Here is a 14,235-nt window from a genome sequence, read left to right as displayed (position 1 = left end):
TATGAAGTTTAAGAGATTTTTTTTTCTTAATTTATGCTTGAAAGTATTTCTTACTGAAGGAGGATTTTTTTCAGATGTTATATTTTCCTCAATAAAAATGAAGTAATGTTGAAAGTGTTATGATGTCTTTTATTAAAAAGGTGAAAACTGTCAATGATGCCATCTGCATTTGTTCTGCATAGCAACCTTTAGTGTAGTAGAGCCCTGGTGTTTTCACCTAATGGGAGGGAACAACTGGAACTATTTGAGAGGAGAACCAGGTTTTATGTTCAAGAAATATGTAACATTTTACTTCTGCTTTTAGCTAAATCCTAGCATAATTTATTCTTGCTCCTCTTGAAGTTTGAAAATTCAAAGCATCCAGGATGCTTGCAACTGAATTTTAAGTGAGCAAAACTTTGTGCATCTGTTGTGAAATGGTAAGAAAACAAAAGGAAGCACTGTGTGTAATAAATCTTTACTGTGCCTGCTCTTACAAATGTTGCCATTTTTTTTTATTTTCTTCACTTCTTGAAAGGCTGTTCATTTCCCTTCAAAGAGGAAATTACTGCATGATATACTAATCATAGAATCATTAAGGCTGGAAAAGACCTTTAAGATTGAGTCCAACCATAACCCAACTGCCATGACCGCTAAACCATATCCTGAAGTGCCTCATCTACGTATCTTGAACACCTCCAGGGATGGTGACTCCACCACCTCCCTGGGCAGCCTGTTCCAATGCCTGACCACTCTCTCAGTAAAGAATTTTTTTGCAATGTCCAATCTAAACCTCCCCTGGTACAACTTAAACCCATTTCCTCTCATCCCATCACTAGTTACTTGGGAGAAGAGACCAACTCCTGCCTCACTACAACCTCCTTTCAGGTAGGTGTAGAGAGCTATAAGATCTTCCCTTAGCCTTCTTTTCTCCAGACTAAACAATCCCAGCTCCCTCAGCCACTCCTTGTAGGGCATGCCCTCCAAATCTCTCACCTGCCTTGTTGCTTTTTTCTGGATATGCTCGATGTCTTTCCTATACCTTCTCTGGTAGACTCATTTACCAGCTGTGTCAGGAAGTTATCTTCCACACACTCCAGGAACTTCTTAGAGAAGAAACAATCTGCTGTGTTGTATTTCCAGCAGATGTCTGGTAAAGTCCCCCATGAGTACAAGATTTGGAGACTTCTGCCAGTTGCCTGTAGAATGCCTCATCAGCCTCCTCATCCTGGTTGGGTGGTCTCTAAGAGACTCCCAAAAGGATATCTGTCTTCTTGGCTTTTCCTGTAAGCACTTGATCTTACCATCACAGCTATTGAGTTCTACACAATCAAAACACTCCCTGACATACACTGTCACTCCACCACCTCTCCTTCCCTGCCTATCCCTTCTGAAGAGCTCATAGCCTTTCATTGCACTGCTCCAGTCAGGACAGGCATCCTACCACGTTTCCGTGATGGCAACTATGTCATAGCTGTCCTGCTGCACAGTGGCTTCAAGTTCCTCCTGTCTGTTGCCTGTGCTGCATGCATTGGTATAGAAGCACTTGAGCTGGGCTATTGATTTCACCCCTGACAGGGGCATGCCACCCCTAGGCTCATCTCTAGTGAGCTTGGGTTTTATCCCTTTCTCCCTCTGAATGTAATTTAAAGCCCTATCAGTGACTGTTGCCAACTCAGACATGAGAATTCTTCTCCCCTTTTGAGACAGCTGAACTGTCTGTCCCCAGCAGGCCCAGTGCTGCATGGGTGTTCCTATGATCAGAGAAGCCAAAATTCCACTTGTGGCACCAGCCCCTGAGCATTAGCTGTGTTTTCCTGTGCCTTTCAGTGTTCAGTGCAGTCTTCCCTGCTACTGAAGGTACTGAAGAAAACACCATGTGCTCCTGATCCTTCAACCAATTACCCCAGTGCCTTGAAGTCCTTTCTAATTGCTTTTGTACTTCTGTACTCCATCACTTCCAACCTGTATGAACAGTAATGGATAATAAGCAGGGGGCTGTACCAGATTGGAGAGTTTCCCAGCAACATCTCTGACCAGGGCTCTATGGAGGCAGCAGGCTTCCCTGTGGGATGGATCTGGTCACCCTATGGGGCCCTCTCTTCCCCTGAGAAAGGAATCACCTACAACAATTACTCTCTTTTTTTTTTCCTTAACACGAGTAGTCCTAATGCATGTTTCTAAACAGAAGGATGAAATGTTGCATGAAACTGTCTGGATCCAAGAGTTATGATAAGAAAGGAAATGGTTACTGAAGAAGTTGAGGAAAAAGGTATAGGGATTTCTAGATGGGCTTCGTTTACAACAGATCCTGTTCTGCAATCATTTATGTGTGTGAAGTTTATACTACAACATACAGTGCTTCAAGGGAGTGTGAAAGGAGAAGGAGTCAACACTAAGTGTGTATACTCTACTACCTCCTGCTAGGGGGATGTAAGAAAAGATCTGTGAACACAGAATAGTAACAGCATACTGAAGTGTAACTTTTTTTATTCAGGCATCTGTGCTTCATCAAGACGGTTGTGTAATTTTCAGTGTGTGACTGAGCACGTGCAGGAAATTTTGCTTGATACAGAGCACTTCCCTGAAACCCTACATCTGATTCATTACTACTGTGAGTGTGAAAATACAGTTTATTGGTAAGATACTATTCTGGTTTTGTATGTGCCTAAGGTATGATTATATGAGCTTTGGCAAGTACACTTAATTTTAAATAGTTCAACTATATGAAGTCAGACCTCCTAAATAAAGCAATCTGTATGTGCTGTGCTGAGCTACCTACAGTTGAATATAAGTGAGGTAGTCATATATGGTTTTAGAGTATCTGCAATTACTGACTGGTTGAAGTCCCTCTGCACTGTGGTATGTGGCAGTCTAGCGTGGAATAGCACAGAGCTTATATGGATGTGGCTGCAGTATTGCACCCAAAATGTACTCAGAATTGATTTCCTTCACTCCCTCAGGGAGCTGGAAGGTGAATGCCCGAAGGAGGTTGGTGAAGAAGATGAACAGTTCGACTCGTGCCATCTGTTCCCCTAAACATACACGATGCCCTGCAGAAGGAAGGGAAAAAGAGTTAGTTGTAAAAAATCAGGTTCTGAGAAAGAACTTCAAGCAAAGTTCTACTGAGTTTCATAAGTTCTGTTAGTGTAAGATAATTGTTTCCTGTGTCCTACTGCATGATGCCTTTGGAGGTGAGAGGAAACTTTTTTTTTAAATTGAGAAACTTTACATCTCTTATTATATCAACTGTTTGGGTTTGGTGTTTTAGCTTCTGTTTTTTATTTTCTCCTTGGAGCATGAGATTCTCCTTTTCCATTTTTTCTTCCTGCTCTGTGAGAACCATGAGTGGCTTCTCAGTTAAGCCAGGTTTTAAAAGGCTTCATTTACTTCAGAGTCCTATCTTTGGTTGTTGAGGAGAGAGGATTGGAGCACTGTGGGATGCAGTTCTGAAGATAAGTAGCAGGATGTAATCAGGCTTTCTTCAACAGGAATTGGGGTGGCTCTATTGGGTCCTTATTTCTGACTGACACTGTTGAGGAGCAGGTATGTAAGTCAAGGGAATGAAAGAGGCATGTGCAGTGATGGACAGACTCACTGACTCATTTTGGCATATTGTTTTCACAGCATATAGCAGGATATCTATCTATATATTCCAGACTAAAACATAAAGAAATATATTCTATTCAGGATATATAAATACTCAGGTTATACAAACAGAACAACCAAAGCAAGTTAAAAAAAAAATCCTTTGCCAGATCGAAATGGTAGCCTATATTAGTGTCTTAAAATCATAGAATTGTCAGGGTTGGAAGGGACCCCAAGGTTACTCAAAGCCCCATCCAGCTTGGCCTTAAAAACTTCCAGGGATGGGGCTTCTACCACCTCTCTGGGCAACCTGTTCCAGTGCCTCACCACCCTCATGGTGAAGAACTTCTTCCTAACATGCAATCTGAATCTACCCACTTCTAGTTTTGCTCCATTCCCCCTAGTCCTATCACTACCTGACATCCTAAAAAGTCCCTCACCAGCTTTCTTGTAGGCCCTCTTAAGATACTGGAAGGCCACAATAAGGTCTTCTTGTAGCCTTCTCTCCAGACAGAATAGCCCCAACTCTCTCAGTCTGTCTCTGCTGATTCATGCAAACTAGTGGATGTGTGGTGAGAAAAGAGTTCAAGATGCTTAAGTACCTGTTCTGCAAATATGGTTTTAGGATTTACAGGCAATTTGGGTATATGGTTTTAAAAATCTGGGATTACTATGTTTAAGCTGACTGCTTTGCACATTATTTAGTATACTATTTGCTTTTTGTCTGCAACAAATGGGGAGTGTTATAGTGTGTCACAGCAACGTAAAAAACCCCTTAGTATTTTTATTGTTTAATTTTTACGTATTAATTTTCAGTAAATAATGCCAGCTTCCTGTTTTGTGCTGCTTTTCTTAATAATCTGTTTATTGGAGAAACAGCCTAGAAAAGCTCTTGGATTTATGTTTTAGAGTGCTTTTCACTTTTTTTTTTCCCCCCTCTCCCATGTCTTTGTGTTGCTGCATTTTGCATTGTAAATTAAGTAGATTGCACATTGTAATATGCTTTTTTAAAGTCAGAAATTTCTTTTGATTGCTGAGTAATACTCTGTTGAACAGACTGGATTTTACTAGTTTTCTAGAGATAAGAAAGAACCTGAGGCTGGACTGTTATTGTAGAATTTGGGAGACTGAGGTTTGGTTTCCTGCTGTGTCACAGATTTTGACAAATCGCTTTTGTCTTTGTGTTCCCTGTTAGTAAGGCGAGAATAAATTGATTTTCTGATTTAAGGGTGTTACCAGGATTTAATGCCTTAGGGACTAAGGAGCTCAGATACCCTTGTAGGAGGGTACCCTACATACAGCAAGGAGATAGCATTATGTCTATTATTTTGCAAGACAATATTTGTGTCTCTTGCAGTAGAACACCTGACTAAATCTTGGTGTCAAACATGTTTTTTTATAAAAGCATCTTTAAAAAGTTTTAGAACCTAGAAAAGATGTTTTTTTTTTTTTTAAGCTTTGCTGCAAGACACAGCAAACAGGAATATTCAGTATCAGAGCATTACCTGCTGAGAAGGGTAAGAATGCATCTTTGTTTACAAAGTTGCCATCCAAATCAAGGAAATGATTTGGGTTGAACTTCCATGGGGTCTCCCAGTGCTCAGAGTCGTAGACAACAGAGTGCAGATTGGGCAATATGAGTGTGCCCTGCAAGAGGAAGCAGAGGTTGTATTTTCTGTGTATGACTGATACTTTTTTGGACTTCTCTCTGATAGATAATATGCCATCCTATGCCTGCAACCCAGTGTTTGGATTCAATTTGTTCTTTATCTGTGCACAGCCATAATAAACACTTGTATGTATCATCTGTTTATCATAACATGTTTGGCTTTGTCTAAGTTATCTTCTACCAGGACTACTGAATTGTCTTCCAGTCTAAGCTAGAGTGGAGCATGGATTTTTTTCCATATTTACCAGGCTAATCATAACACCTTCCTTTTTGTGGCTTTTTTTTTTTTTTTTTTTTTTGTACCTTTCAATTCATTTAAAGCTTAATATATTTGGGATGTTTATCCATCCTGATGTGACTGTCAGATCTCTCACTGTACTGAGCTGCCATCATCTTAAGAGTACAGGGTTTGGGGGTTCTTTTTTTTGTGTGTGTGTTGTCAGGGATGACTGTAGGTTGCTCCAGGCTGTTCCTTTATGTGTGAAAGTTAGTTGGCTTGACATTCACTAAACCTCGTTTCTTTACAATTCCTTAAAAAACATGTTCTACTTTGATGCCCAGACATCATCCCTGTTTGACTGGTGGGAATAAAAACTAGTTTTGCTTATGTTTGTTTGCTACTTGTGCTGTTAACCTTTCCCAAGGTTTCTTTTGCATCCAGTACTGTAGGCTTTACCCTGGTTCAGAGCACTCAGCTTTGTTCTGTGTCCGTGACTCGCTGCCACATGCCAAGCAAGGAACTGTAGAAGCTAATGTGATATAAATCACAGAATCACACACTACATATTAATAGCTCAAAGCTTTAAGAGACATGCAGGTATACTCTGTACCTTTTTAATGTGAAAGCCCAGCAAAGTTGTGTTCCTCACACATTGTCGAGGGACCCCAACAGAAGTGACATTGCTGTACCGCAAAGCCTCATGAATCACAGCGTTTGTATATGGCAGGTGTTTGCGGTCTTCATAGCTGATGAGATGGGAGGGTTCCACAACAGCCTCTATCTCTCTTTGAACCTTTTCTGCACAAAAATGAAAATAGTTTAACTTTTTTTTCCCCTTTCATCCAGCAGATTTTTGTATGAGTAGGACCCCAGGACTGGGTTAATGAAACAAACGATGTTCCTATGAAACACATTGGTGTGTAGTTTGACTGCTGTATTTGTTTTGGTTGATCAAAAAAGAGCATGTCCCCAAGGCACAAGGTGGTCTCTCATTTAAGATAAACCCCACTTGGTGATGGAGATAATACACTACTGTGTTTCAAAAAAAGAAAAAAAAAAAAACAGGGATTGAAGTTTGAAATGACTATTGTAATTTCTGTTGTGTTTATGAATACATATCAGAGCAGGTATCTCTTTACAGCTTTTCCACTTTGAAGGTTAGGAAGAATCTAGGCTGCATATGAAGTGTCTTTAGTTTGTTATTCTGTCTTTGCCACCTCTTTCCAGTGAGATGAAACAGTGGCTGGTCCTGTCAGTGTTGCTTCTTAGTGAACTGGTGGGGAAGCACACACAGGTTTCGTTTATTAGACTTTCATTTTCTAGATCTCAATTGTTGATGTATCACCATTCACAGTAATTCTTAAGGGCTGCTTTGATGTATTGCAAGTGACTGAGCCAATACTTATACAACACTTAGACTTTGGTGATGTTCATTACAGAATCACAAAGGAATTGCAGAGTGTTAGGGACTGGAAGGGACCTCGAAAAATCATCTAGTCCAGCCCCCCAGTTAGGATGTAATGTTGAATGTGGTTCTCTCTGATAATGCCTTTGCTCACCTTGTATTTCTGGGTGTTGTACCATATACAGCAGTGCCCAGAGAAGGGTGGTACTTGTCGTTTCTGTCCCTCCCAGCAAAAGGTCGACCACAGTCTGAACCATGTTGTCTTTATTAAATGTAGAAATAGGATCATCTCTGGTCTGTAGGGTATATTCACAAGAAGACTATGAAGTGAATAATTTGAGACATTTCGTCAGTCAGGTAGAAATTGTTGTTGTTTGGTGAAAACAGTGAGCTGCCCACCAAGACAAAAGTCTTCAATGCTAAACAAATGAAGTATGCATATGACAATTCTTGGACAGCAAGTGTTTGTAGTAGACATTGAGGCCAAGAGGGAGACAGTGTGATAAACATATACTTACTTTTCTTATTTGAGCCAGGTAGAAGTCAATGAAATCTTGTGGATCATCTGTGTTCTTTCTTTCGTGAATCTGGACCTCCTTCATGACTAAATTGTGCATGAAGTCATTGTATGTGAACACTTTCTGATGAGGTCCTGGGAGATGGTGCATAAGCCATGGGAAAGCATCATACATCTGTGATTTTAAACAAAAAAGAAGAATGATGAGCTCCTTGAAATTGAGAACCAGTTCTGACTTCCTGGTAACTGTGGAGTCACTGCAACACATGGGCTCCTACTGAGGATGAGAGGCACAAGTTAGAACACGGGAAGTTCTGGCCAGATGTGAGAAAAAAATACTTATTTATTTACTTTGTTTTTTGTATTTTCTTGGTTTTTGTCTTGTTTTCTTCTTTGTGGGATTCAACGTTTTTTTGGGTTTGTTTGGTTTTGTTCTGCTTTTGTTTGTTGTTTTGGTTTGGTTTTTTTATGCTTTGTTTTTTTAATTTTTTTTTACTGTTAGAAATAATTTCATTTTTACTAGGAGAGAGATTAAATATTAGGAACAGGGTTTGCCAGAGAGTCAGTGAAATCTTCATTTTTGGAGACTTGAAGACTTGACTAGACCAGTCCCTATGCAACCTGATCTAATTTGGCCTGCTTTGAGCATGGATGCAGAGGTCCCTTCCAATGTAAATTGTTCTACTTTTCTAAGAGAGATTATGAACCCTTAAATGGCCTTCTAAGTGAACTAGCACTGAGGATAACTGGCTTGATATTTATTAATGAGCTATTAGTAATATGGAGCAGTCCTAAACAGTTATGATCATGTTGAAAGTCAATAATCACTAGTCACACTTTGTGTGTTTAATAGAGAGGGTTGAAGACTGAGAAGACATGGAAGCTGGCTTGACCTCTCAGTCTTGGAAAGCTTTCCTCCAGGAGAAATTGGTGTGTGTATTTATTGAGGGATTTTTTTTTCTTTGTATTGTGTCTTTAGTAAATGGATTTCAGTCTCCAGGACTGCTGACAGAATCTTTGTTTTATTTATGGCCTGTGATTTGGAATCTATTAGCCAGTGCAGACTTCCTCCTCTTCGGATGACCAAAATGTCAGCGTTGTGCAATGCATGGTATCAGGTCAAAGGAGAGCAGGGGAATTATAATATTTTATTTTTTTGCTGCATACCTAGTAATGCAACAGAGTCTTCTGCAAATGGGTGAATTGGAGTAAGTGGGCTTAATCTGGCCCCTCAGTAAGAGTGCTGAATCTGGCTTTCAAGCAGGAGATTTTCTCAACCTTTATTCTTACTCTCATTTTTTTAAAGGCATCTCTGTATGGAAGTATTGGAGAACCTGGTGGTGTTACAGAATGCCAGTGTGCCAAAGTATTCACAATGTAAGCAGTGGTTCAGCTTTCAAGACCTAAAAACATTCTTGATATGGTGAAATTGTCACCTGTATCTTGTAGGAAGCTCAGAATAACTCAGATGTTGGGGATAACATGAGCTGCATGAGAAGCAAGATAGCTTCTCAAGAGAATAGGACTTTGAAGGCTTCATTATTAATTGCACTTCTGTACTCTGAAGACTAAATTTTAAAAGTTGTTTTCATTTTAAGATGTATGGATATTGTATATGCTGTATACACAGTGCTCTGCAAATGATAATTCGGTGGAAATACATTATATATTTTGGAAATCTGTGAGAAAATATCATCATCACAAAATGTTAGGGGCTGGAACGGACCTCAAGAGATCATCTAGTCCACCCCCCCTGCCAGAGCAGGATCACCTATATCAGGTCAAACAGGAATGCATCCAGGTGGGTCTTGAATATCTCCAAAGAGGGAGACTCCACAATCCCCCTGGACAGCCTGTTCCAGTGTTCAGTCACCCTCACAGTGAAAAAATGTTTCCTCGTGTTTCCATGGAACTTCCTATGCCTCAGCTTCCACCCATTGCCCCTTGTCCTGTCATTGGGCTTCACCAAGCAGAGTCTGGCTCCATCCTCTTGGCACTCACCCTTTACATATTTATAAACATTAATGAGTTCACCCCTCAGTCTCCTCTTCTCCAAGCTAAAGAGCCCCAGCTCCCTTGGTCTCTGCTTGTAAGGAAGATGTTCCACCCCCTTAACAATTTTTTGTGCCTCTATGCTGGACTCTTTCAGGCAGTTTTCTGTGGTCTTTCTTGCACTGAGGGGCCTGGAACTGGACAAAATATTCCAGATGCAGCCTCACCAGGGCAGAGTAGAGGGGGAGGAGAACCTCTCTCAACCTACTAACCACACTCCTTCTAATACACCCCAGAATGCTGTTGACAGAATTTAGATTTTAGGACACTTTAGGACATTTACTGACATAAAGAAAGAACACAAGAAATAATGAGATGTACAGGGTAAGTATTTCTTACTGCATTGGCTCACAGAGTAATGGCATGGAATGCTTGGAATAATCATCAATAACTTAACTAGTTTGTTGTAATTTGCGAAGCACAAATGAGCTTTAGGGAATATGAACAAGAAAAAAAAAAAATCAGATTCTTACCCTGCCCCAGATAGTAGCTTGAAAGTAGATGACAAAATAAATGGCTTTAATCAGCTTGTTGAAGGATTCATCTTCGCTGGGGAACCGGTGACCGAAAACTACAGCACAGATTATATTTGCGATAGCACGGACAAGGAAAGTGTGGGGGTCGAAAGGGTTGCCTGTGAATATAGGAGGTGCCATGAATGTTCTGAATAGACTAAGTGAGGAAAATTAAGAGGAAGTGTTTCTTTGTTTGTGTTTTGCTTTGTTTTTTAAGGCTAGAAGTCATGTGAGTTCAGAGTGTGTTAGGTTAGAGCACTAGATACATTTCATGCAACTCTAATACAAATTACCTGGCTGGATTGTATGTGCAAGGAATCTGTTTTTTCAATCTACTTTTTATTCTTGTAAAATACAGCAATTACTGGTTTTGAGGAGGAAAAACATTAGGTCTCTTTTGCCCTTTCTAACTTGTGCTCTATGGTTGTGTGCAAACATGAGCAGTTAATTAGAATACATGCATTCAAATCTGGAAGCAAGTATCTGGAGACTTTCAAAACCCACCTGGATGCATTCCTGTGTGGACTACCCTAAGTGATCCTGTTTTGGCAGCAGGGTTGGACCCAATGATCTGTTGAGGTCCCTTCCAGCTTCTAATATACTGTGATACTGTGTGATTTTAGGTTTGGAAGTTAAAAAACAAAAGGAACTCTTCCTTCCCTCTAACCAGAAAGAACCCCACACTCTAAAATTTCAGTTTCTTAGACATGTTGAAGTGATTTGTCTCCTTTTGGTTTTCAAGTAGATCTTACAATTCAACTGTATAAATACATATACCTTTTCCCCCCACAAAGACAGAAAAGGCAGAACTCCCACAATGCTTATTTTACAGGATGGAAAACAGTTCTCTCTAAAAATGGTTAAAATTTACAGAGGCTAAATTCAGAAAAAACTCAATTAAGTACACATTTCAATGTCAAGGACAACCTGAGAAATATACTACTGTGGAAAATGGTGAATTATGCATCCTGACTGCACTCCAATATTTGTAGTCCTTCTTGGAAAGAGTAAATACAATGATTGAGTTTACAACTGAGGAAGGATTGCATGCATGGAAGGTAAAGATTTGGGCTGTATGGGGATTTAGATTTGGTGGTTTGTTCATGTCTTGTATTTTAAAGACCTGTGAGTATGTTGCTGTCAGAGGAGAGAAGGGCCATTTTGCTGCATGAAGAGCTGGAGAGAGACCTTAGGCAGCTCCTCTCTGTTTTCCCATCAGTATGGAACATGATGTGGGTGAGGGATTTGGCTGGTCAGAATATTTATATTTAATTGCTTTGTTTTGGCATCTTGATAAAATTCTACTGGTTTCTACTTCATCCAAACCTCAAAAAGAAGTTTTGTTGGACAACTGAATGATGCATTCCTTGTGTTGGGGTCCTTTCTTTGCCAAATCCTAAAGGCCTGCTGTCCTAGAATGACTCACAGCAGGTCACAAGTTGTGTATTTTATGGAGAAGAACATAGGGCTTTTCTTACACTCTGTGAATATAAGAATTGTTACCAGCTGTCCCCAAGACTGTTGATAATGAAATTTTTTGTGCTATCCTTATTGAAAATAAAACACAACAATTTTATATTGGCTACTTTGCAGACAAAATATTTTGTTTGCAAAGAATGCAATCAAGAAGCCAGTAAACGTTCCACTAATATAGAAAATATCTATATTGCTTGTTTAAATGTATTGGGAAACTTTTTCTTCCCTAATCAACTGCATTTCAGAAAAAAACTCTCAAGTGTTTTTTCTTCTAGTGAACTTACCTTTTGTGTTTGCAAAGATCTTCACAAGGTGACAGGCTTCTGTTTGAATTTGACGCTCCAAATTGTTCTTACCGAGTGCCAGGCTTCTTATAACTGTCATGCCAAAGCGTCTCTGTTGCTTCCATGTGTGCCCACTTGTCAGAAAAATGCCTGAAGAACACAGCAACATCTAATTTTGTTACTGGAAAGGGAAATCATTTCATTGCAGGAGGCAAAATTCGATTTAGATTAGGTTATATTTCAATTAAAAAAAATATGTCTAGATTTCAGATACTGACTTTGGGTCTCTCACTTAGATTTTTATATCTTCCAGCTCTACAGCTGCTTAGAAATGTGACCCTGGACACTGAGGTGTAGTAAGTTTTGGTGAGGACAAGCTAGAGGTGTGTGTAGATGACCTGAACATCTAGACGTGAACATGTACATGTTTTAAATGTACATGTTTTAAATGTTTTACATTTATTGTTTTAAAGTGATACAGCTGAAGGACAACTCCTCTAGAAATATATTCCTTTAATTCTGTTTAAAAGAAGTAGAATAAAAAAGTCAATAGTGTGCTTTGTAAGAGGAGAAAGTTTTGGGTTTTGCTTTTCATAGCATGCTAGCTCTGCATGGAACCCTTTTGCTAAGTAAGCCCAGTTACATACTTGTGTAAGCAGTACCCCATGCACGGGTCATATATAGGAAAGTGTCTTTCTTCTATATTGTCTTATTTATGTTTCAGTATTGTTGCATCTTGTACCTTTCTCCCCCATCATATCCCTGTAGAACGGGGTGAGAGGTCTTCCAGAAATTTCCTCTGAATGGGTGACGATTCCATCTTTTACTGCTCTGTATCCATTCAGTACAACCACAGGTGTCTGTCCCATCCACAACGTGAAGATATTGCCGTAGGTGTTGGTTAACTGAACAGTTAATAACAGCAAATTAATAAATGTAAACCAGGGAATGCATTCATCTAAACACTAATTTAAAGAGTTTTCTGTAGTTATAACTAAAACCTGTTTGCAATGTCCAAATGAATGACAAGTTTCAAAAAACATCTAGCCTTGCGTTGCAAAGTGCTTTGGGAACAGGACGTAATAGCACTTTATGGAATAGATACTAAAGACACCTCTAAGAAGACCACCTTTAAAAATTTCACAGAAAGAGAAATAGAGGTCTTGTCTTTCAGCTGAGAGTCAAGAAGGAATGAATACAGGCAAAATCCCAGAGCTTTTCTGTGTTTGTTTTTTTTTTTTTTTAATGAATGAACCAATATTATCACATTTTCTTGCCTCTACTGAAGAAAGCAAAGAAATGCCTTTGCCTTCTTTCTTATAGCTTCCGTATGATTTTTAATTTTTTTCTATTGTCTTTCCTCAGGTCATGCTGATATTTTCCTTTAAAATAGTTTTAGGCAAGTTTCTTTATTGTCTTTAATAGTTTTAATTGGTTTGTAAAGGAATCATGTTGTAAACATAACAACAATCAGTATTTCCTGCTCTGGTTTAGTAATAATTTGTTTACTGAAGGCAATAAACCTTTTTGCTGTACAAATAAGAAAAACAGAGTCAGTTTAGAGTATATCTTTGATCTCCTAACAGAGATTGCACCACTTGTGGCCTGGAGATGTCAGGCATAGGAGGTACAGGGCTAGCTACCAACACAGAAGTAGAGAGTGAAACTGTCAATGCAGTATCATAATATTGACAATGCATGTGATAATGTTATGCAGGATGTTACTGTATCCAAAAGAGAGAGAAAACAGCAAGGAGCAAAGAAGTTATGGTGTTCATTTCTCAGAAATATTTTTTGTAATGCAAGGTCCTTGGATTCTTTGAAATTGGCTGATTATCTAGTTGGATGCTAAAAACAATAATTCCAAGTTTAGGCTGTTCCTGTGCAATGTACAGCTTCAGTTAAAATAGATCCAGGCTGATTTTCAGCCACAGGGACAAATAAATACCTTAGTGAGAGTTTCTCGACGAAGTTTGAAGTCCAGCAGCCACAAATTTCCAATGATGGGGAGAGGAACTGGTCCTGGAGGAAGCTGGGTACGGATCCATTGCAGCTTCAGGAACTGGAAAATCAGGAGACAAACTGCTAGAGCTACAAAACACTCAGCAATCCACAACATATCTAAAGTTTAGCTTCTACTGGTGTGGGGTTTGTTTTGTTTTGGTTTTTTTTTTTTTTTTGCATATGACTTCTTCTGAAAGTTCAGAGCTATGCAGATGAGTTTGCTTCTACTGAAGTCAAACTCATTCTAAAGAATGTATGTCTGCTCTAGCCATCTCTCTCTGTCTCTGTCTCTGCCAATCTACGACTTTCCCAAGCTGAAGTCCTTAGAAAACTATGTGATCCCTTGCTCTTAGCCAAGCCACACCTATTCTCTTTTCTCCTCTGTAATTGGGATAATTTCCCCACACACACTTAAAATATTGTTTCCTTCTTAGTCTTCATACTGGGTCTAAATGCTAATGATTGAACAATAATTGAAGGATAGCAAGTGTCTTGCATGATGGTACCACCTGTTTCCCATAGTTAA

General features: G+C 39.3%; 1 protein-coding gene across 1 annotated transcript; it reads right to left on the bottom strand.

Annotated features, from left to right (window-relative positions):
• Positions 1 to 2,853: 2,853 nt before the first annotated feature.
• LOC128970958 (cytochrome P450 2J5-like) lies at positions 2,854 to 13,824 on the bottom strand. Its single transcript, XM_054386377.1, has 9 exons — positions 13,654 to 13,824; positions 12,448 to 12,610; positions 11,706 to 11,855; positions 9,904 to 10,064; positions 7,380 to 7,553; positions 7,016 to 7,157; positions 6,067 to 6,254; positions 5,073 to 5,214; positions 2,854 to 3,032 (listed from the first exon to the last, which is right to left on the bottom strand). Exons 1-9 carry the CDS (start codon positions 13,822 to 13,824, stop codon positions 2,854 to 2,856), a joined length of 1,470 nt encoding a protein of 489 aa, XP_054242352.1.
• Between the last annotated feature and the right edge of the window lie 411 nt (positions 13,825 to 14,235).

Source organism: Indicator indicator, chromosome 13 (assembly GCF_027791375.1).
Source record: "Indicator indicator isolate 239-I01 chromosome 13, UM_Iind_1.1, whole genome shotgun sequence".
In the NCBI taxonomy this organism is placed as follows: Eukaryota; Metazoa; Chordata; class Aves; order Piciformes; family Indicatoridae; genus Indicator; species Indicator indicator.
The sequence above is the reverse complement of the archived record's forward strand: the minus strand, read 5'-3'. Positions and strand labels throughout refer to the sequence as shown.

What these genes read in the sequence shown, in the direction of transcription:
- LOC128970958 (XM_054386377.1), bottom strand. Translation starts at nt 13,824, where the DNA reads ATGTTGTGGATTGCTGAGTGTTTTGTAGCTCTAGCAGTTTGTCTCCTG. An exon ending in GTCGAGAAACTCTCACTAAG is followed by an intron (nt 12,611 to 13,653) that starts GTATTTATTTGT and finishes TTAACTGTTCAG; the next exon opens with TTAACCAACACCTACGGCAA. An exon ending in ATTCTTACCCTTCTCAGCAG is followed by an intron (nt 3,033 to 5,072) that starts GTAATGCTCTGA and finishes TTCCTTCTGCAG; the next exon opens with GGCATCGTGTATGTTTAGGG.